The sequence below is a fragment of the Emys orbicularis genome, chromosome 7 (genome assembly GCF_028017835.1).
Source record: "Emys orbicularis isolate rEmyOrb1 chromosome 7, rEmyOrb1.hap1, whole genome shotgun sequence".
Taxonomy (NCBI): Eukaryota; Metazoa; Chordata; order Testudines; family Emydidae; genus Emys; species Emys orbicularis.
In genome coordinates, this window is record NC_088689.1 from 120,685,615 (window position 1) to 120,708,785 (window position 23,171).

At 43.5% G+C, this 23,171-nt stretch overlaps 1 protein-coding gene across 1 annotated transcript in view; it reads left to right on the top strand.

Moving 5' to 3' along the window:
• The window catches only part of SHQ1 (SHQ1, H/ACA ribonucleoprotein assembly factor), a 106,306-nt gene that overhangs the window by 9,549 nt on the left and 73,586 nt on the right, over positions 1-23,171 (top strand). The window contains exons 5-6 of the mRNA XM_065408150.1: positions 206-318; positions 5,328-5,458. Coding sequence (XP_065264222.1) covers positions 206-318; positions 5,328-5,458 — 244 coding nt within the window. The remainder of the gene's footprint in view (positions 1-205; positions 319-5,327; positions 5,459-23,171) is intronic.

Sequence of the window (23,171 nt, forward strand, 5' to 3'; positions counted from 1 at the left end):
AGTCACGGAGGTCTTTGGCAGTCACTGATTCTGTGACTTCCATGATCTCTGTGACTAAATCGCAGCCTTTCCCATAATGCATAGCTTTTCAGTAAGGGAGACTTGGTAGTGGCACCTATCATCCTAATAGCTCACCTTAGTATAAGGCCGTTCAGCATCGCTTCTAAACTCTTATTTATTCTTTTTGTTCCTTTTGCCTTTCCAGGATGAACTCAGTGATGTTATTGATGTTAAGGATCCAGACTTAACTCCTGCAGATGGACGCAGACAGAAACGACTGGAGACTGAGGCTGCTAAGTTTGATCCTGATCATTATCTGTAAGTACTGCTTTATTCCTCCTGATGAAGTGAATTTACATCAGCTAAAATAAATGTATTTTGTCATTTAATAGATGATGGATTATAAAATCTCTTTTTTGAAAAAAATGGGTTTACTTTTTATTTGCCTGACTCTTCATGTCTCGTAACACTAGACTTTAGAGGGTATTCATAAGTGTGATAGCGACACAAGATATTGCTCATCCACTTCAGGCTTACTTTGCTGCTCAATTAAACTCAGAGGCCATTCTGTACTCAAGCAGAGCTGCTGCTGCTGCGAACTGCAGAATATCATTTCATAGTTGACCTCTCAAGCATCAGGGTAACCAGTCCTTGCCAGCATTTTAGGTTGTAGACATCATAGTTTTGTTTTCTCCTGAGTAACAATGGCAGTCAACCCATCTTAACCATGAGCAGGTAAACATTCTCTTTTTAGATGGATTCTACAGTGTTTCTCTGAGTTCTGTAATCATTGGACTTTTGCTTAAGTCACCTTTTATTTGTTGCTCAGATCCCATCCCCTTGTTAGTGAGCCCTTTGTTCTGAGGAATGAGCACAGAATTTGGGCAGAGACTGGGTGCGCACTCTCAAGCAAAATTCTTTATGCTCCTTTCCCAGATTATTTGTTCCTGTGTAAGGCAGGTAGAAATAGATCTTGTCTGCCTTTCAGGGAGATTCTTTCAAAATTGAACCTTTCAAATCAAGGAAAGGACAAAAACTCATGGATAGATATACAGCCTGAAAAATGGCAAATAAATGACTTCCTTTCAGGGGGGTTCTTTTCCACGTTTAGACCTCAGACACCTCTCTTCTGCTGGTGGCAAAATGACAGTCTGCAGTAGGAAGAAATTATTTTGGGTTTTTATAAACTTTGAGGCAGAAGTTGTCAATCCCCCTTAATCCAGTCTGCATGTTTCAGGACAAAGAGCGTACTTCCCAACCACAGAGCTCTTCTCAAAGACATACTCCAGGGGGAGTAGAAAGTGTCTCTTTCCTCAATCAAATCTTTTGAAAATAGTTTTTACTGCAGCTGAAATAGTTTGATATTAATCTGATGTCAATTACAGGAATGGTAAATTTCAGCCTGAGAGAGACAGTCTTGTAGCCTGTACAGTGAGGCTAAATTCTTTGAAATCAGTAGACATTTGGGGTTCATAGGCTGCAGGATCAAGCCTATTAATAGCGTTTGTATTTTCATGTGTGTATTTTGATATTTAAAAAAATACCGTTATTAAACTGACTCCAGTGGCACTTTTCATCATTTGTGTGTCCCAAAATGGTTCCACAGATGTATTTTGGTCTGCATAGGACATGTGTCTACCAGATTTTTAGACACTGTGACTTTCAAATGATTAATGCATTTCTGAAAATCAAGTAAACTATCTTCAACAGTATGTAATAAACCCCACCCAGTGGAATCACATGTTTTGGCCATGTGACAGACTTAAACTTACTTCATGATTGTTTAACACATAAGTCTGTCTTTCATGTGCAATTTGTCTTTTGATACTTAAAAAAAAAAAAGAAAGTGATTTGAACCTCTCCCCTTACCAGCAGGTCAGACCCACCGTCTATGATTCCCTGAAGTTCCCTCTTCCATCTTAGTGCAGTGTCCTTCCTTGTTAGTTGCATTTTCCAGGAAAAAACAGCTTTCATATTTCTCTCTTGGAGTTGTAATTGTCCTCATGGATTATAAAGGAGGGTAGCTGCTGTGGAAATAACAGAGGTGTGTACCACAGCTGCAGACTAGACAAGGAGATGACTTAGCAATTGGGGAAATAATACTTTTATCATGTTCTGTCAAAGACTTAAATCTCCCTTTTCCTTTTTATTCTGTGGGCAGCTCTCAAAGCTTGGATTTTTGTAATAGAATTCTATCTTTCCTTACACCACTCAGAGGCTCCGATGAAGGGAAACAATGACTGTGGAAGGGAAGGTGGTACATGTAGAGGCCATACGTAAGGCAGTGGAGGCAAACAGGAAATACTGTCTGTGAAGGAAAAAATAGGCTGGGCTATACATTAAATACATTAAAAGAACCTGCTATTTATTACTATAAGAATAAACAGACTGTACTTTGTATTTAAAAAATTTGGGTAGTACTCATTGTGAATATTAAGAAATATTTTCTGTATTTTTACCATGAATTGTAGTCCTAAATTTTCTTGTTTGTTTCATTGCTGTTTGGCCTGAAAGGCAAGATAGGATGATAGCAGAAAACTTGGAATTTTGAAAATCCTCCAACAGTACATCCTTTGTTCATTAGATAATGATGGAGAGAGAAAATGGACAAAACATAGGAACAAGTGACTCATAAGTGCAGGCTTGAAAACTTTGCTAGGCATGTACTGGGCTGTAGGCTAAACCTATTAGGTAGGTACACAAGGCGATGGCTAGTGTGGTGGGGGATGGGGTGTGACTCTAAGGAGGTCCAGAGGCAACACCCTGCAGGGAAATCCAGGCCCCAGCCTTTGCATCTCCAGCTGCTGGGAAAAATGGGGATGGTGCAGTGATTTCTAAATGTGCAGCGATTTCTAAATGTGTTCTCTATTTTGACGTATAGAGCCCTAAATGAGTTGAGCTAGGCCTGCTTGAGAGGCCACCTTTCAATGTGTAACACTGCCATTTCTGCAGTCAGCATAGATGCTTTGAGCTGGAGCCCCCTTGCCGTGAAATGGAGTTTTCTGGCAGCGTGGCAGTAAGGGCTGTCAGCTTTGGAAACTATTTCTTCCTAACTGGTCCAAAATTTGTCAACATTCAGGACTTCCTGCATTGCGCATCTATTACCCTAAGCTTTGGGGGAGGGAAAAAGGAGTGTATTGTTTAGGTTTTCATCTAATCTTTGGTTAATTATTTTTTGGTGTCGAGGCAAGGAACTGATTTTGGTTAGGTTTGTTTTTAACGTGATTGTACTTCTAGTAGGGCTATCAATTAATCGCAGTTAACTCATGCAATTAACTCAAAAAAATTAATCACGATTAAAAAATTAATCGTAGTTTTAATCACACTGTTAAACAATAGAATCCCAACTGAAATTTATTAAATATTTTTGGATGTTTTTCTATATTTTCAAATATATTGATTTCAGTTACAACACAGAATGCAAAGTGTACAGTGCTCACTTGATATTATTATTTTTGATTAACAATATTTGCACTGTAAAAATGATAAACAAAAGAAATAGTATTTTTCAATTCACCTCATACAAGTACTGTACTGCATTCTCTTTATTGTGAAAGTGCAACTTACAAATGTAGATTTTTTTTTTTTTGGTTACATAACTGCACTCAAAAACAAAACAAGGCAAAACTTTAGAGCCTACAAGTCCACTCAGTCCTACTTCTCGTTCAACCAATCGCTAAGACAAACAAGTTTGTTTACATTTACGGGAGATAATGCTTGCCCACTTCTTATTTACAATGTCACCAGAACGTGAGAACAGGCATTTGCATGGGACTTTAGTAGCCCGCATTGCAAGTAGGGATGTAAATACCGTTTTAAAAGTTAGCCATTTAAATTATTTAAAAATATTTTGTTTAAATGGTTAACCGATGAAAGGGCCGGCAGCTGGGGCTGCACTGGCCGGGTGGCACTGCTCTGGGTGGTGCGGCTGGGGCCGCGCTGGCTGGTGCGGGGCCATTGGGATCGGCGGGCTGGCCAAAGCAGGGCCGCTGGGGCTGGCCGGCCTGGAGGTTAATGGTTAAGGCAGGTTAACCAGTAAGGCTAATGCTTACTGCTTAACCGGTTAACATTTTACATCCCTAATTGCAACATATTTACATGCCAGCTATGCTAAACATTCGTATGTCCCTTTGTGCTTTGGCCACCATTCCAGAGGACATGCTTCCATGCTGATGGCGCTCATTAAAAAATAACGAGTTAATTAAATTTGTGACTGAACTCCATGGGGGAGAATTGTATGTCTCTGGCTCTATTTTACCCGCACTCTGCCATATATTTCATGTTATAGCAGTCTCAGATGATGACCCAGCACATGTTGTTCATTTTAAAAACACTTTACTGCAGATTTGACAAAATGCAAAGAAGGTACCAATATGAAATTTCTAAAGATAGCTACAGCACTCAGCCAAAGATTTAAGAATCTGAAGTGCCTTCCAAAATCTGAGAGGGATGAGGTGTGGAGGAGCATGCTTTCAGAAGTCTTAAAAGAGCAACACTCCGATGCAAAAACTACAGAACCCAAACCACTGAAAAAGAAAATCAACTTTCTGCTGGTGGCATCTGACTCAGATGATGAAAATGAACATGCGTTGGTCCGCACTGCTTTGGATTGTTATTGAGCAGAACCTGTCATCAGCATGGATGCATGTCCTCTGGAATGGTGGTTGAAGCATGAAGGAACATGTGAATCTTTAGTGCAGCTGGCATGTAAATATCTTGTCACACCGGCTACAACAGTGCCATGCGAACGCCTGTTCTCACTTTCAGGTGACATTGTGAACAGGAAGCGGGCAGCATTATCTCCTGAAAATGTAAACAAATTTGTTTGTCTGAGCGATTGGCTGAACAAGAAATAAGACTGAGTGAACTTGTAGGCTCTAAAGTTTTATATTGTTTTGTTTTTTGAACGCAGTTTTTTTTGTACATAATTCTACATTCGTAAGTTCAACTTTCATGATAAATAGATTGCACTACAGTACTTGTATGTGGTGAATTGAAAAATACTATTTTGTTTTTTACAGTGCAAATATTTGTAATAAAAAATAAATATAAAGTGAGCACTGTACACTTTGTATTCTGTTATAATTGAAATCAATATATTTGAGAATGTTGAAAACATCCAAAATATTTAAATAAATGGTATTCTATTATTGATTAATAGTGTGATTAATCGATTAATTTTTTAATTGCGCGATTAATTGTAATTAACTTTTTTAATCGCTTGAGAGCCCTAATTTTTAGTGTACGCCACTAGAGAATTTGCGATTGGTGTTTTTTTGTATGTGTACTATACATTGAAATAAATAACAAGGGACTCTTTTCTCCAGTGCTGACTTTTTTGAAGATGTAGTCATTCAGCATGTTTTGAAGTACAAGCCCTGGTGGGTTGATGCTTATGCAAAAAAGATGGCTTCCCAGGGAAGGAGTCCTCAGGAACATGTTAGTCAAACAACGTTCGGTAAGAGTGTATACATTTCATTTAATTTTTATTGCTTCCGTTCCCCATTACTTGCCAGAAAGCTGTCTTCAAGATGAAGAGTCATGGTTCTAGCTAGCAATTTCCAATCATGTAATACTAATACCACCCTTTGTCATTATTTCAAGGATGATTATAATGTGTTTTTTTTTTTTTTTTTTTTTTTTTAAGAGTTGAGTGTCTGTTTGGATAGGAGATATATATTGGTCATCTCTCCTGCAGCATTTATATATAAACTACTAGAGTTTTGTGCAATTCGTTATTATGCAACCTCGTATCTTCAGACGAAACTATAGTTTTAGCTCTGTCATCTGTTCTCAAGGATTATATTAGACACATCAGTGATCTGTGAAGATGCAGCTCCCTTTTAAGTCTTTGCTATAGATTTTATGGACCTCATGGAAACCTCTCAAGAGTTGACAGTCATGAAATGTAATTTCAAATTAAAACTGTCTTTGTTTGGACATTATATTAACTAGAAGGTGCGAGTGCTCCGTGTGTTACTAGTATATCTCCTCTTTTCAGATTTTCGTAAGTCATTGTTCTCCTGATACCCGATTTTTCCTTTTTTGAAAATACAGTAGTAATTGATTTATGTATCCACTTGTGAATATGATGGACACTGTACTGTAAGTCTCATTGTTCAGAATCATTTGCATAAAACTGCCTTAATATCAGCCAATATTTCTATACAATATACGAATCATCTTTAGAAACTTGTATATTATATTGTTCCACAGGTGGTTATTCCACATATATTTTTTTATGTATCCTATGGGCTTCTTTCTATTCCTTGTTTTATGGCCTACAAGATGTGTTTCATCTTTAGAGGATGAACCTGTGACAGTACTATTAATGGGTATCTGTGTGAGATTACTACTTTTATATATAGTGGTTTTAGAGTTGACTGTTACCTTTATATATGTCCTCTGATCGTCATATCATCTCCTCGATGACTTAGGACAGGGTTGGGCAAACTACGTCCCGCGGGCCGGATCCGGACCTTCAGGGCTTTGGATCCGGCCCGTGGCGCCGCCGGCACCAAGTCCCTGTGGCCTCCGGGCGCGGGGGCAGAGGGCTCCGTGTGTTGCCTCCAGGCACTGCCCCCCGCAGCTCCCATTGACCGGGAATGGGGAACCGCGGCCAATGGGAGCTTCGGGGGAGGTACCTGGAGGCGTGGCAAAGGCAGCACACGCGGAGCCCTTCGCCCCCCCTCCCCCAGGGGCCGCAGCGCTTCTGGGAGCGGCGTGGGGACAGGGACAGGGCAGGCGGGCAGGCAGGCAGGGAGCCTGCCCTGGCCCCGGTGCGCGACACTGCCACCCCGGAGCCGCTTTAGGTAAGTGGCGCTGGGCCGGAGCCCGAACCCCTCCTGCACCCCGCCCCCCAACTCCCTGCCCTGAGCCCCCTGCCAGCATCTCGCACTCCTCCTGCACCCCTGCCTTGAGCCCCCTCCTGCACCCTGCACCCCTTCTCTGCCCCAATCCCTTGCCCTGAGCCCCTTCCTGCACACCGCACCTCCTCCTACACCCCGCACTCTCTTACGCACCCCAACCCCCTGCCATGGCCCTGCACACAATTTCCCCACCCAGATGTGGCCCTCGGCCCAAGAAGTTTGCCCACCCCTGACTTAAGAACACAGGATTTGCCATGCTAAATGATAATTGTTAATTAATCAAACATGGGATCCATATATATAAATATTACTTTGTGTTTCTAGGCCAGAGGTGGGCAAACTTTGGCCCGCGGGGCCGTCCTGGCCCCTGAGCTCCTGGCCGGCCCCGGCCCCTCCCCTGCTGTCCCCCCTCCCCCGCAGCCTCAGCTCGCCGTGCCGGCAGCACGATGGCGTGGCTGGCTCCGGACGGATGGCGCGGCTCAGGGGCAGATTTACCAGTTAACACAGGGTACTCTTTCAGGGGCCCCCCAACAACAGGGGGACCCAGGGCCAGGCACTTGGGCAGCTCAGCACTGGCACACCCGCCACAGGGGGAGGGGCTGCACTGCGGGGGCAGGGGAGCAGGCGGGAGCACGGGGAATGCGGGCGGAGGACTCAGAAGGGGCACAGGGCGGCAGCGCCGCCGGCCGGAGAGAAGCGGCGCTTTGAAGGGGAAACCGCTGCTTCTCTCCGGCTGTGTGGCTGCCCCTGCTCCTCCTGAGTCCCCCGCCCATGTTCGCAGGGCCACATTCTGAAAGGGGCGGGGAGGATAGATGGGGGGTGGGGCTCCAGGGGGGCGCTTAGGGGCAGGGGGTCCCAGGAGGGGGCAGTCAGGGGACAGGGAGCAGGGGGGTTGGATAGGGGGTGGGGTCCCGGGGGGCGGTTAAGTGCGGGGATTCCGGGAGGGGTGGTCAGGGGACAAGGAGCAGGGGATTGGAAGGGTTGGGGGCTCTGAGGGGGCAGGGAAGTGAGAGGGGGCGGATAGGGGGCAGGCTGTTTGGGGAGGCACAGCCTTCCTTACCTTGGGCCAAAAAGTTTGTCCACCCCTGTTCTAGCCTCTAGTTCCTTGTACTCTGAGCTTTTACACAGGAAATAGAAGGGAATCTGGGTAAACAGAGTGTGTTGCAACAGCTCTGGTGCATTCTCTCATTGATCTCCATCCAGCCATTGCAGTGAGGCATTGTTAACACACACGTCACATACATTGGAGACACAGTAGATTAAAGACATTGGACAAAAGTGCGAGAGACTTGGAAACAAAAAAGTAGCGAGGTTTATTTCTTTTGTTTGCTCTCACTGTTCACTTCTCGTTTAATAAAGTTGTGACCACATTTGGCCATGTTACAGAATACAACGAAAATGAAGAACAGTGGGCAGATTATATAGATAGAATAAATAGGGTGGTTTTTTTTTTTTTTGCAAATGATGTTCCTAAAAAAAAAAACCTTGGGCTTTATAGGAAATTACTCAGAAATTACTCAAAAGCCCGACAAGCCTTAGTGACCCAACTAGGAAAAGTTATGCAGCGATTGGGACAGTCCTAAGGGACCATCTCTTTCCCAGGCGGCTCATTATAGGGGAGAAGTTTAGTTTTGATGTCACAAACATGATCAGAACCCCTCAGTCTGTTGGCTGAATTTAAGAAACTCATGGCATTTTGTGAATCTCGTGTAAATTTAAATGACTCATTAAAGGACTGAATGGTGTTTGGATTATGTAATGACAGCAGCCAAAAGAAATTGTTGACTGAGAGAGAGAGTTGAGAAAGAAGCTGCTATTGTGTCAATGGAAACTTCAGCAAGAGATGACAGGGAACTGAGTGAGAGTCTGAAACCAATGGAGGCTATTGAATCCTGATTTAGATGTGATAGAAGAAATCACCATGAGAGGGAGTGCAGGTTCCACTTGGAGATTTGTCATTAATGCAAATGCATAAGGGGGCAGGAAGCCTCAAGGGTACAGAAAGTATGTACATGCTATGGAGGAGCAATCAGTGAGCAATCTGATGAGTTCTCTATGTTTGGAGACAGTATTAAAGCAATAAAATCCAAGACAGTTCAGCCATTTTGAGTTATAACGAAGATTCAAGGAATTCCTATTTATACAGAGTTAGGGGTAGCAGGGATGTCACAAAAATAGTTTACTGGGTACTTAAAAGGAAAATGCAAGTTAACTGTCTCCAGATCTGTATTAGTGATATAGTCTGGAAAAGAACTGATGCGTCAGGCTATTGCCAAAGTGGAAGTGATATCGAAAGTGCACATGTAGGAATTGACACTATATTGTGGAAAGGGAAGGATTTCTCTTACTGGTTGTGAGTGGCTGCGTTATCCAATAGGACTGGGCTGACATTTGATTGCAGTAGGCAAAGGTGCCATGTGTGCCTGAACCAAAGCTTGTTGAAATCAATGGGAAGGCTTTTAATGATTTCAAAGAGCTTTGGATCATGCCCATATTAAAAAGGAGGCTAGGGCCAATGCCCAACTGCACAGTGTCAGAGAGTTTAAAAATACAGGCACTCTAGTGGCACAAACTAATATTGCATGTATTATAATATCCTTTGAGATTGATTTAGATGATGCCCATTGTATGATAAACCTGTAGTTTGTTGGGCATGTCAGTTTGTATACCACTGAAAGTGTTTGTTGTGTGCCATACTGAATTTACAGCAGTGCCCATAGGGACTGCCCTGTGCCCTCCCATGCAAGGGCATAAGGTGTGGAGTCGCCACTACCCTCCCTTGGTTCCTTCTTACTGCCCTCCTACTGCCTTCAGTGAGAGAGAACCCAGTGAGTATCCATCCTGCTACCCCGGCTAAGCTTCAGACTTATTCCTTTTCAAACTATTTGAAGAATATTTCTTGAATGTTTCTTTTTTATTATATAGGGACAAGGTAGTGTTAAGGTCTCAGCCAAAATTCATCCTCAGAGTGGTCTGAAACTTCATCTGAATCAATCCATCAAAAGACCACATTTGGCATTGGGAGCAAATAAATTGCACACTAGATGTTTCCAGGACTTTGCTTTGTTATATTGATAGGACAAAACCATTGAGATTCACCCTCTCTGTTTGTGGCTATAGATGGGTGTTGTAAAGGTTAAGCCAGCTCATCTCCGAGAATATCAAAATTGGCTACAACAGTGTATCTCCTTGTGTTAACAGTTGGCTGGTGAATCTCTCCCACTGAACATCAAGACTCATTACAAAGTGACATTTGCATTCTTCAGACAATATAAGAGATGTACAAGGCGATGACATGGAGTAACCCCCTAACTTTTGTCAAACACTGTGGACTTAGCGGCTGGGTCAAGACTAAGTTTAGGAGAGCAGTATTACAATCAAGGTTTGACTGATGCAGCTGAAACTCCTCATTCCTCCCATCCTGAGGGGTAATTCTTGCCAGTCACCTGTAGTGGGATCCACACTCATGTAGTGGGATCCACCCTTGAAGAAGGAAGGACAGTTACAGTACTTGCCTTATGGTATCTTTGGTTCTTCAAGATGATGATGTCAGTGTGGATCCCCTAACCTGTCCTCTATCCCTGCTTTTCAGAATCCTCAGCTACCAAGGGCTTTGAATTGCAAGGGAACTGAAGGAGGGTTTGTGGTCACTGCTCTTGCATAGAAGCATGAGGAGGCACAGGGTGCATTTGCAGCCTTAAGGGACACTGTTGTGTTTGTTTAAAAATAAATAAATAAATAAATCTGATCTCATGCTCATCAGATGCAGGCACACCTACAGTGGGTTCCATGTTGACAACATCTCAAAGAACCAGTTACTGTAGAGTAGGTAACTACTTCTGTCCTTTATCAGCCTTTCTTTCCATGGCTTGAAAAGCAATGCTTGTGGAGTACATGTGTTAAGCTTTCATGTGTGTATAGTTTGTATGCTGTGTAGTTTTGTAGAAGAAAAGACGATACACATTTACTCTTACCATGTTATCTTATATAATCAGATTTTATATATATATGTGTGTATATATATTTATTTTAATACTGCATTAAGTTCCATTTTATGACTTTCGGCTTTAAGGGACATTTCTTTCTAACTGTGGAAGTACTCATTATTCCTGACAGAAATTTATTGAAAAAGGAATCCATTTCTATTTGTGCCACTTGTAAGAAAATTTTAAAAAGCATTATTACTTGTATTATATTTGTAAACCAATTAATGTTGCAAAATGTAAGTGATTTATAATGGGTGTATGACTCAGTCCATTATGGAGTGGCTGTATAGTCAAAAGCATTCTATTTTGGTGTTAGAGAGCACTTATTTGCAGAATTCAGTGAAAGTTTAAACTGAAAAGTGAAAATTTATTTTTTATGTAATTAGCCCACCTTCATCAACTTTACTATCTTTTTTACTTTGAATGAGTGACTGAATGGAAATTTGACCTAGCCTGATGGTACTTATACTTACACCTATACATACTAAATACCTATAGAGGTAATAGAAGCTCAAAATAATCACCTTTTTTCAGCCTAAAGTTGTTTAAAAATGGACCCGCATCTCCATTCTCTGCAAAATATTTTTTTTTAATTTAGCATTTTCTCTATAAGTCCTCTAAAACAAGGGCTTGCATCTGTGTTAAAAGTTCTTGCTCCTTATCTGGCCAACCCAGTGTGACCGGGGAGCCACGCTGAAGTTACTCAATTAGGGCAAACTGCAAAGAATGGGGCAGACAATCCCCAAAGCTGGTGGATATTCCAATACTTAGATTTACCAAGCCAGCACAATACAGCTTCTACAATACCTTAATGGTTACACAGAAGCCAGAAACTCAGTTCCCTTATAGCAACCCAGCCTTGGGCTTCCACACAGACTCTCAAGTCAAATATGATGAGGATTACTGAAAATCTTATTCATTGTATAAGAAAGTTCTACCAATCCCAAAGGATTGGACACATCACCTGTCAAGTTAATGAATATTTCAGATCTTACCAATTCTTATTAACTAAACTAAAATTTATTAAAAACGAAAAGAGAGAATGAATATTGGTTAAAAGATCAGTATACCCACAAACATGAGTACAGTTCTGAGATCAATTTCATAGAGATGGTGAGCTTTGCGGGTGCAAAGAGTTCTTTCAGAATAAGTTCATAGATTCAGTCCAGTGTTCATATCCAGGGTGATCCAGTGGGACTGGAGATCTTAGTCTTACGACTTAAGCTTCCCCCGCATAAAGCATCAAGCAGATCTGAGATAAAAAGGATCAGCAACAGTACTATAAAGAAGTCTCAAAAGATCTCAGTGACGAGGTCATCTTCTTCAAACGAATATATTCCACGAACTTTAAATTGGATTGCAAGCCAAAGGAATTGATTCAAGAAATACTCGAACTTAGACTCTCTGAGGTGTTTTCTAATATCACAATCACATTGCGTATTTTTGTCAGTTTGCCTGCATCAGTGGCTTCAGGTGAACGCACCTTCAACATGTTGAAGCAGGTAAAGAACTATCACTGTTCAGCTATGGGACAAGAGCGTTTGAATGGGCTCGCCATGCTTAATATCAACTGTGACATTGCACGAAAGCTAGATTTTCCCTCAATAATTAGTGCATTTGCACAGAAAAAGGCTAGAAAAGCATTTGTTAGAATGAGACACAATCTGAATTTTTTTATTTTTTTTTTGGTGCCTTATTTTGTTTTCATGTGTCATCTTCTTTTATTTTTATTATGGCTAGGGCCCTCAAAAAGCTGGAAGTGGCCTGGGCCTCTCTGGACCTCTGAGAGGGCCTGGTGTTGACTAAAAGTAAGAGATGGCTTGGTGCTTTTATCTATTACTTGTGACGCTTTTGCTGTTGGTCATCTATAGCAAATAATAACAATGTCATATTTCTTAGAGGTGAGACTTGTATGAATGCTCACTTGTTTATATTTTTCTAAGATACTAAGTGAAAGAGAATCTAGATCAGGGGTCGGCAACCTTTCAGAAGTGGTGTGCCGAGTCTTCATTTATTCACTCTAATTTAAGGTTTCGCGTGCCAGTAATACATTTTAACGTTTTTAGAAGGTCTCTTTCTATAAGTCTATAATATATAACTAAACTATTGTTGTATGTAAAGTAAATAAGGTTTTTAAAATGTTTAAGAAGCTTCATTTAAAATTGAATTAAAATGCAGAGCCCCCTGGACCGGTAGCCAGGACCTGGGCAGTGTGAGTGCCACTGAAAATCAGCTCGCATGCCGCAGGTTGCCTGCCCCTGATCTAGATTAATATCAAATGCAAAAAAATTGTGGATGAGGAATAAAACTATAGGTCAGGGGCTCAAATAACATGTTGATGGTAACTTAAGTAACTCGATAGATAAAGGCATGTCTGGAAGAGAACAATAAAAGCTGGAAAGGTTAGTTAGCTGGGCATCACATCTGATATCTCCAAAAATATTTTTAAAATGTCTTAAAACTTAAAAATATAAAGTGAAACAGGTCCATGATTTCATTCTTTGTAATATAGTGTGCAATAAAATACTACGGTATGACACTTCTGCCATGACAAATGCATGCTTTTCTTTATTTTAAAGTTTAAAAAAGTCACCATGACAAGTGTATAACCCCAGTAATGATTATACAGCTGTACATTACTGGCAAAGTAGTGGTGTCAGAATAAAATAAGAAGTACAGGAGAATAATGACTCTAGTTAGAAAATTTTCTTAATGATTCATCCACTGATACATTACTTGTGTGGTTTTCTCCCTTTGCGAACCTAACAGGATATTCTAGATGTATCAAAATAGGAAAGATCTCATCTCCTCCAGGCTCCCACTGGAAGTTCTTTGTTTCTTCACAGAACTGAGGGTAGCCTAGACTCACTCTTTCTTATTTCTTAACAAGACAAGTAGATCTCAGTTCTGCCAGATAGTTAAACATGTGCCTAACTTTAGGCATGAGAATAGTCCAATTGAAATCAATGGGATTATTCCCATGCTTAAAATTAAGCATGTGCTTGAATACCTTGCTGAATCAGGCCCATACCTAAGCAAAAACGCTTTCTTGGTACAAGGCTGTAGAAGCAAGAACTCCTTAGCAGAGCTTCAGAGAGCAATTTTGAAAACCCCCGTTCTCCACTTCTTTATACTCTCTGCAGCCTGCCTTCTTCTGTCACATTTCTGACACTATCACTAGGACAAATTCGCTGAAGTAGCACCGCTGTATGGCCTGGTCTATGCTACAGAGTTAGGTTGACACAAGGCAGCTTACATTGACCTAACAGTGTAAGCGTCTACACTGAAATATTGCTCCCGCCGATGTAACTTGCCCGCTACGCTGACGTAATAACTCCACCTCTGTGAGAGGTGGAGCGCTTAGGTCAACGTAGTTAGGTCGAGCTCTTCTTATAGCCCTGGTATCTGGCTGTTAAAAATCAGCAGACAGCTGTTTCACCTTCACCCTCCACCTTGGCAGAAACTTCTCCCCCTTTGCTTCAGAGATATTATAAAGTGCACAGCAGGCAGCTATAACCAGAGCTGTCCCTAAGGTAGGGCAAATTGGGACAATTGCCCGGGGCCCTGCGCTTCCTGAGGAGGCGGGCGGGGAAGTGAGGTGTGGGGGGTGGGAGGGAGTGAGGAGGAGCCCCCGTAGCAACCTCTCCCTCCCCCCAGCGCCTCCTGCCTGCTGGCGGGCCCCACCAATCAGTGCCTCCACCTCCCTCCCAGAGCCTACCGCTGAACAGCTGTTTCACTGCATCTGGAGCAAGGGCGCAGTGTGCTCGGGGGAGAGGGAAGAACTGGATGGGGAAGGGGGGGCAGGGCCAGGAAGAGGGGGATGGGAAGGGGGGGTGGGGGCAGGGCCTGGGCGGAGCCGGGGGGGAGCACCCCCAGGCAGATAGAAACTTGGCGCCTATGTCCTGGACCCCACACCCTCTAGGGACGGCTCTGGCTATAACCATGGGGATATTTTTTTTCACTGAGGTCTAATCTTGTGAGTAGACAGCACCAGAGGCCTTTCAAGCAGCCAAAGTCACATTCAACTGTCATTCTGTACCCTCTGTGGTTGAAGTGCTCCTAGCTGCTGTTGAGGTGGCCGATGTGTGGCTTCATGAGCCATGGGAATAAGGGTATGCTGAGTCCGCCAGCATCACTATAGGCATTTAAATATCGCCAATGGTAATTATCTGGTCTGGAAAGAAAGTCCCTGTTTACAGCTTTCTGAACAGGCCTGTATTCTTAAAGATGCGTGCGTCATGCATCTTCCCTGACCATCCCATGCTGATGTCAGTAAAACGTGCCCAGTGATCCACCAGCACTTGCAGTACCATAGAAAAGTAGCCCTTTCTGTTGATGTACTCTGTGGCAAGGAGGTCCGGTGCCAGAATAGGGATATGTGTGCCATCTATCGTCCCACCACAGTTCCTGAACCCCATTGCTGCAAAACCATCCGCTATGTCCTGCATATTGCCCTGCGTCAAACTCCTTCGTAGCAGGCGCTGATTAATGGCCCTGCACACTTCCATCACAGCAACCCCTCTCCCCCAGTGGATTTCCCAACTCCAAATTGATTCCCAGCAGATCGGTAGCAATCTGGTGTTGCCAGCTTCCCCACAGCGATCTCCACTCGCCCTCCACAGCCAGTTCAGCTCTCATTTTGGTGTTGCTGCACCAGAGGGCTGGGGTGAGCTCCGGACACAGTTCCAGGAATGTGGCCTTGTGCATCCAAAAGTTCTGTAGCTAGTAGCATAGCTAGTGGGGTGCAGGGGAAGCAGCCGCTTCCCCTCAGGACATTTTTCAAAAGCGGCACCTTAGGGGTTACCTTATATGGCGCCAGCGGGTGGGGCCTGCTTCTCTCTGAAGGGCAGCACGGCCGGAGGAGCCGGGGGGGGGGGGGCGGGGCGGCGGGCGCGTCCGGGGGAGCACGCCAGGCGGCCAGGTAGAGCAGGGATGGGCTGCGCTGCTGGGCCCGTTCGGGTCTGGAGCGCTCGGGCTGGGGGGAGCATGCGCGGCGGCGGGGGGCCGGGGGGAGCATGTGCGGCAGCGGGGCTGGGCTGGGCGCGTGCTGCCCGGCAATAGGGGGGCCGGCGGCCGGGGGGAGAAGCTGGGACAGGCTGCGCTGCTGGGCCCGTTCAGGTCCGGAGCGCTTGGGCCGGGCCGGGGGGAGCATGTGCGGCAGCGGGACTGGGCTGGGCGCGTGCCGCCCGGCAATAGGGGGGCCGGCAAAGAAGCGGGGCCGGGCTGCGCTGCTGGGCCCGTTCGGGTCCGGAGCGCTGGGGCCGAGCCGGGGGGAGCATGCGCGTCGGCGGGGGGCTGGGCTGGGCGCGTGCCGCCCGGCAATAGGGGGGCCGGTGGCCGGGGGGAGAAGCTGGGACGGGCTACACTGCTGGGCCCGTTCGGGTCCGGAGCGCTCGGGCCGGGCCGGGGGAGCATGTGTGGCAGCAGGGCTGGGCGCGTGCTGCCCGGCAATAGGGGGGCTGGCAGCTGGGGGGAGAAGCGGGGACGGGCTACGCTGCTGGACCCGTTCGGGTCCGGATCGCTTGGGCCGAGCCGGGCGGAGCATGTGTGGCGGCGGGGGGCCGGGGGGAGCATGTGCGGCAGCGGGGCTGGGCTGGGTGTGTGCCGCCCGGCAATAGGGGGGCCGGCGAGAGAAGCGGCGAGGGGGGAGGAGGCTGTGCGCCTCTGCAGCAGCCTTGAGAGAGAGGCTCCGTTTGGCTGGGCTCAGTGCGGCAACAGCCCGGCTGCCGGAGCAGGGGCGAGGAGCGCAGCCGGGCTCAGGCAGGCGGGTGGCCGCTTGCTGCTCAGCCTGCCGACCTGCGAGCCCGGTCCCGGCGGGCACCGGCAGCAGAGGGGCGGGGGAAGGGCTGGCCAGGGACAATGGCAGGAGGGATGAGATGGGGGGGCGTGTGAGAGGAGCTGGGTGGGCGTGGAGCAGCCAGAGGAGGAGCCAAGGGGGGGGTGGCCAGAGGAGAAGCCAAGGGGGGGGGCGCCTTTTTTATGTTTGCTCCCCCTGCTCTTAAAACCTGGCTACGCCACTGTCTGTAGCCACTGCTTGTCATCCCATACCTGCATAACGATGCAGTCCCACCAGTCAGTGCTTGTTTCTTGGGCCCAGAACTGGCGCTTCATTGTTTGCAGCTGCTCTTTGACTGCCAACAACAACCTTGAATTGTTTCTTTTCATGGTGCACAGCAAGCCAGCCTGCAAAGAATCGTCCTATTCCTTGGGGCTCTTCTTGGGGCTCTGGAAATGCTGCAGGATCAGGCACGTTGTGTTCACAACGCTCATCACAATAGTGCAGAGCTATGTAGGATCCATGCTGCTTGCAGAGATGGCGAACACGCAAGTTTGCAGAGCGTTTGAAAAGAGGCGTGCAACATTCGCGGATGCAGATAAAATTATGGGATGGAGAAAACTGCATCATGGGACATGATTCCATATTCCCAGTTACCCCTGTGTGACTCGTTTGCTCCCGTGAGGCATTGCAAACCTTTCTCAAAACACCCTGTGCTAAATAGTAGTGAGTTGCACAGTAGCGACCCATGGTGCACTGCTCTCTGCATTGATGCTAGTTGGAGACGCACACTGCTGAAACAAGGAGCATAATGTGGACATGCAAAAGCGATTTAATGACTGCGGCAGCTGTACGTCGATGTAACTTAGGTTGACTTAATTTTATAGTGTAGACTTGCCCTGTGTCTCATCACTACTCCCCTTGCTCAGCCTCCCTCCCACCTATGTTTGTGAATAACCTGTGCTCTCAAGGATTCAGCAGTACTGGAAGGAACTTGGCAGCTGGTTGGCCAACGGCAGGACATTGCTCGGAGAATGGGTGAAAACGGACATAATTGAAAAATATATTGCGTTTGTAAAAAAGCTTTTTTTTCTAAAAAGTTTCTTCCTTGCTTATTTTCCCTTGTTTTGTTTTTTATCTCTTCAGTTCTCTTAATGTCTCATTACAAGATTTTTTGGGGGGGGATCAGCTAGTCTCATTAGCATTTAATGCCTTTAGCTGTTTTCTATTCTTACCTTGAATCTACTTTTAATTAACCTTTTCTGTCTCTTCCTCCAGCTTTTATGCACACTGTATTTTTTGTCTTCCTCTAATTTGCTGTTTCATTGTCTTAAGTATTTTTTTTCTTTTTTGTCCCTTATATTTTTGTTTGTTGCAATCATTGCATCTCCAGTTCATTGTTTTCTTCCTGATTTTTCTTCTCCACCTGAATGGCAGTCATCAGGCTATACAGATCACTGAAAAACTGCTTTTGCTGCACAATGCCTGGGATGCCAGTGGAAACATTAGAGATTAGACTTCATCTTCGTTGCGTTGGTGGCAAAAGTATCATTCCAGGGATAGGCACCTCAGCCTAAGATTTTTGTTCATGCTTACAATGTCTAAGGCAAGTCAAATAATCCTCCAAAAAAAAAAAAAAGCCTAACTAATTACATAGCCGTTCCCATGAGGGAAAAGCTTTTGAAAGGCTCTCTTTCTTGCTGCTAAGGTTCACATTAGAGTCTTGCTTCTGCAGATTCCAGATGAAATGCTTTACATTTTGTAACAGTCACATTCAGCTTAGTTAAAAGTTCATTTTTACTCTATTTCAAAATGCTGAACAGTAAACCTCCTTTTTAGGCAATACAAAAGTCTTCAAAGACTCAGGCTGACACATGTATTTAATATAGCATTTACATGCTCCAGGGATCACTTGTTTTATTTACAGTAATCCATTATGCTTACCAGTGACCAGTCTGTCTGAACAGCAACAATTTTTCTTTTTAAAGACTGAACCGTTCCATAAGCCTGTAAATTTCCAAATAAATACAGCTCGTTCACCTGCACATTTATCAATGTGATATATGCCATCATGTGCCAGCAATGCCCCTCTGCCATGTACATTGGCCAAACTGGACAGTCTCTACGCAAAAGAATAAATGGCCACAAATCAGACATCAAGAATTGTAACATTCAGAAACCAGTAGGAGAGCACTTCAATCTCCCTGGACACTCAATAACAGACTTTAAAGTTGCCATTCTTCAACAAAAAATACTTCAAAAACAGACTCCAACAAGAAACTGCAGAACTGGAATTAATTTGCAAACTTGACACCATCAAACTAGGCCTGAATAAAGATTGGGAGTGGCTGGGTCACTACAAAATAATTTTCCTTCTGTTGATATCCACCCCTTCTTGTCAACTGTTGGGAATGGGCCACATCCACCCTAATTGAATTAGCGTCGTTAGCATTGACCCCCCCCCCCTCCACTTGGTAAGGCAACTCCCATCTTTTCATGTGCTGTATATTTATACCTGCTTACTGTATTTTCCACTCCATGCATCGGATGAAGTGGGTTATAGCCCACGAAAGCTTATGCCCGAATAAATTTGTTAGTCTCTAAGGTGCCACAAGGTCTCCAAATAAATACAGTTAGTTGGAGTTTCATAGGTTGACAATGTTGTGGCTGTCTTACTGTCTTCTGAAGTCTTCCTTGCATTCACTGCATAGGTGACATTAGTGGCACTGATCTGCCCTTCAGCAAATACTTTTTCATATGGTGAAAAATTATTATTTATGTACCGCCCCAAAATTTGCTAGGCTCTTTACTAATATATATGAAAAGCAAGTTCCTGCCCCTGAAATATTACAGTCTAAAAAGGTGACACAAACATAAAGGAGAAGAAAGGATTATATCTTTTTTGATATATCTTATAGGGAATTACAGGTTTGTTTTTCATGGACTATGGAAAAAATAGTTTTGGGGAGGGCTTGGAGGAAGAGAGAAGTTGAGATTCAGGGAGGGCTTTCCAGGTGTAATGGCCGCATGGGAGAAGGCATGGGAGAAGGCATGGAAATGCTTGTGGGAGGGGGAGGGGAGATGGACTTGGTAGGAAACAGGAGAGTGATGAATATTCAGGAATGAGAGGTAGAGGCATTAGCAGAAACTTGAAATTGAGACCAAGGAGTTTGAAATGGATGTGGAGGCATTAAAGGGACTGTAAAGAGGGTGGTGTGTTTGGAGCGATGGGCAAGGAAGATGAGCTTGCCCGCAGCATTTAGAGAGGCTGGAGATGAGCAAAGATGTTTAACTCAATGCACTTTGTATTTTTTAGGTTTCCAATACGATATGTTGTTGAATATCCAGAGGGTAGAGACTCTTTCTTATTGTCTGTTGTACAGCATCTAGCACTTGTGGGTCCAGGATCCTGAGTTGAGTATCTGAGCACAATTGAAATCACAATAATAATAATAATAATAATAATAATAATGCATGTTGCTGTATAATATCATAGAATTTTGAAAACCATAGATGTGTTCACTAGTGCATAAAACCTTGCTAACTTTACCCCATGGATCACTGGTGTTACTGACACTACAAATATAATGAACGCTGTAACATCTCAATGGGAGATAAGTGAAAATTTCATGTCCAAGTTTTACAAAGGTAGAATGGAAATGTTTTTAAATTTGTTTATAAAATACAGTGACCAGTCCTCCAAGGTGAAGAACAACTCTTGGGGAAGTGTTCAGCACCCACAGAATCAGGCCACTAGTTAGGATTATTAACAACACCCTGCATTTATATAGCATCTTTTATCCAAGAACCTATAAAAGATTTATGAGCATTAATTCATAAGTGTCACTACTGCTCTGTGAGGTAGGTATTGTAGCCATTTTACAGCTGGGTAGACTGACACGAAGAAGGTTAAGCAGTTTGCTCAGTGTCATAAAGTCATTGGCAACACTGGAAATAGAATTTACAGTGAAACACTCTGACTGTTTGATAATTATTCCCTCCCTTTAAAGGATGTTAAACTATACTGACTCTAATATTAAGAAGCAATTTGAAACATTCATATATGTTCCTGACAATGTGCAGCCACTCCACCCCCCCACGCCCCCCAAAAAAACCAAACAAATGGAAAAAAAAAAAAAACCCAAACCCTATCTGTGCAGACCTATGTCATTGCTGGTTCCAATACATGTTACCATTGAGGAAAGGGTTTTTTTTTTTTTTTTTTTTTTTAAGTTTAATTTAAACAACTTTTTTTAAGGAAATGATCAAGTTGCTCTATAATAGGTGCCTGATAATCTCTTGTAATATTTGTCTTGTTTTGAGTTTGCCATGATAACCATTATTTTTGTTCTGTCTCTTACATTTTGAGCTTGTGAAAAATGCTCATGTTTTAAATTGTAGCAATAAGAGACATAATTTGGGCACTGACTAATATATAAAATATTTTAAATCAAGTTTAAGAATTTGTGTATTTGGAACACAGCAGGTGATAGCTGATGCTATTTTGCAAGAGATTAACCTTCAATACTATGAAAATATTGTTAGACAAAACACACTGGTAATATAGAAGCATGCATAGCACACATTTAAAGTGGCAGAAAATGTAGTTATGCATTTATTGTTCTGCTAAACTTAAATTATGCAGAATTTTTTAAAAAGTAGAAAGAGAATATGGATAACTAGCTAGGTGTTTTTGTATGTTAATGAGCAGTCTCAGGCCTGGGTAATTTATAATTCAAAGTCCTTGATAAATGGAAAGATCTTTATTTGTCAACTAGAAGAAAAATATTTTCTCCGGGGAGAGATTTTATTAAGAACACCTGGCACTTTGTATCCGCTAAATTAATGAATGTCTCACCACTGTACCCTTGGGGAATTGTTGCAAATCTTTTTTGCCAACCTCTAGTGAACTTAAATTTTCCCTGTATATATTAGTTCCAGTTGAATATACTTCATAAGATACACTCTTGTCCCCTTCAAAACATATACCTCTTCATATCCTTCATGCCCTCTCACTGTTATGGCTTGGGGAGCTTGATCACCTTTTTACATAGTTTGTTGCTTTTCACATAAACAGTAAGAGATGTAGTACTCATTGCACACACACTCTTACTTATGCCTCCTAAAATGCAGATTTCAGATACAGACTCCAATTAATTTTTGTTAGTGGTAAACTTTTTTAAAAGTCAGTTTACATTTGCCATTTGTTACTTTTTCCCACTGAGATAGGTAGTGCAACTTTAGGAGTATAGGAATTACTGGGGCAGACCAGAGCTGACCTGTGGTCCATCTAATCCAGTTACCTCTGTATGACAGTGGGCAGTGCCAGATGCTTCTGAGGAATTATTTAGCTTCTCTGACATATCATTCTCCTTAATAACTCTCTTATTGCCTGGTAGCAATCTTCTGTAGACTTTCAGACTCTGATATTGTGATGCTCTGATTGTACATAGGAATCAGCCAGATCTGCTGCTTCCTGTTCAGAACTCAGGGATTGATCCCAAATGGCTTCTCTGATCTCCTTAGAGCATATGCTCAGGAAATCGTCTTGTGCAAAGAGGTCAAATAAATGGTCATAATTCTCAGTCCCTTTCCCCTTTGCCTGTTTTCTCATTGAATCACATACCTTATATACATATTCTCTATGACTCATCATTCTAAACCTTAATGTATACATTTTGGGGGTACATTGAAATATTTGCAATACAGCCTTTTACAATTCACTCGTTTCCATTTAATTAAATACACTTAATGCTTTACCGAAGAGCTTTGCCGCTAGCAGGGAGACGGCCATGTCTTCTGGAATTTTATGTAATTCACACAGTCTCTTTACAGTAGTGAAATATTATTTAATAAAATGTATCTATTTGTAGACAGGGCTCAGTGTCCCCCAACTGGGTGTTTTTTGGGGAAGATCGATTACTGCTTGAGGATTTTCTGTTTTTAGTTCCCATATATTGAGTTCGTGTTGGCATTGCTTCTCTTTCTCTTCTTGCTGTAGTTTGATCTGAAAGGTTTCCAGTTGCAGTTTTTCTCTCTCCAGCTATATACATCCTGGGCTCCATTATAAGCTGGAGGGTCTGTCTCCTCCCATCACTGTAGGCTCTGGAACTGCAGATATGCTTTGGGGAGCCGGGTGCACTCCATGGAGGCTGTCATACTCCGACCTTTTACCTGCAGAGAACAACTCTTCTAATTGCTTTCTGGTGTATTTGGCATAAGTTTCTTTTTTCATCCTGCCCTTGCTGCTGTTCTGTTTACCTTATGCTTTCCTTTGTTCTATTTCATTTATCCAAAATAAACAGAAAGCAACAAACTGTAGCCTTATCTTACTGTTCCCAGCCTTCTCACTCTGAATCACTTAAAAATCTAATTTACCAGTGCTTGAAGTGTGAACTTCAGTCAACCAGCAAGCAGCATGTAAATCCTACAATTGACTATGCTACTGATGCGCTCCTCAGGACAGCCCAGAACCATAAACCACTGTCTTACCCTTCCGCCTTAGCAAGAATGAGCTTTGATGAAGATTAGACTGTATCA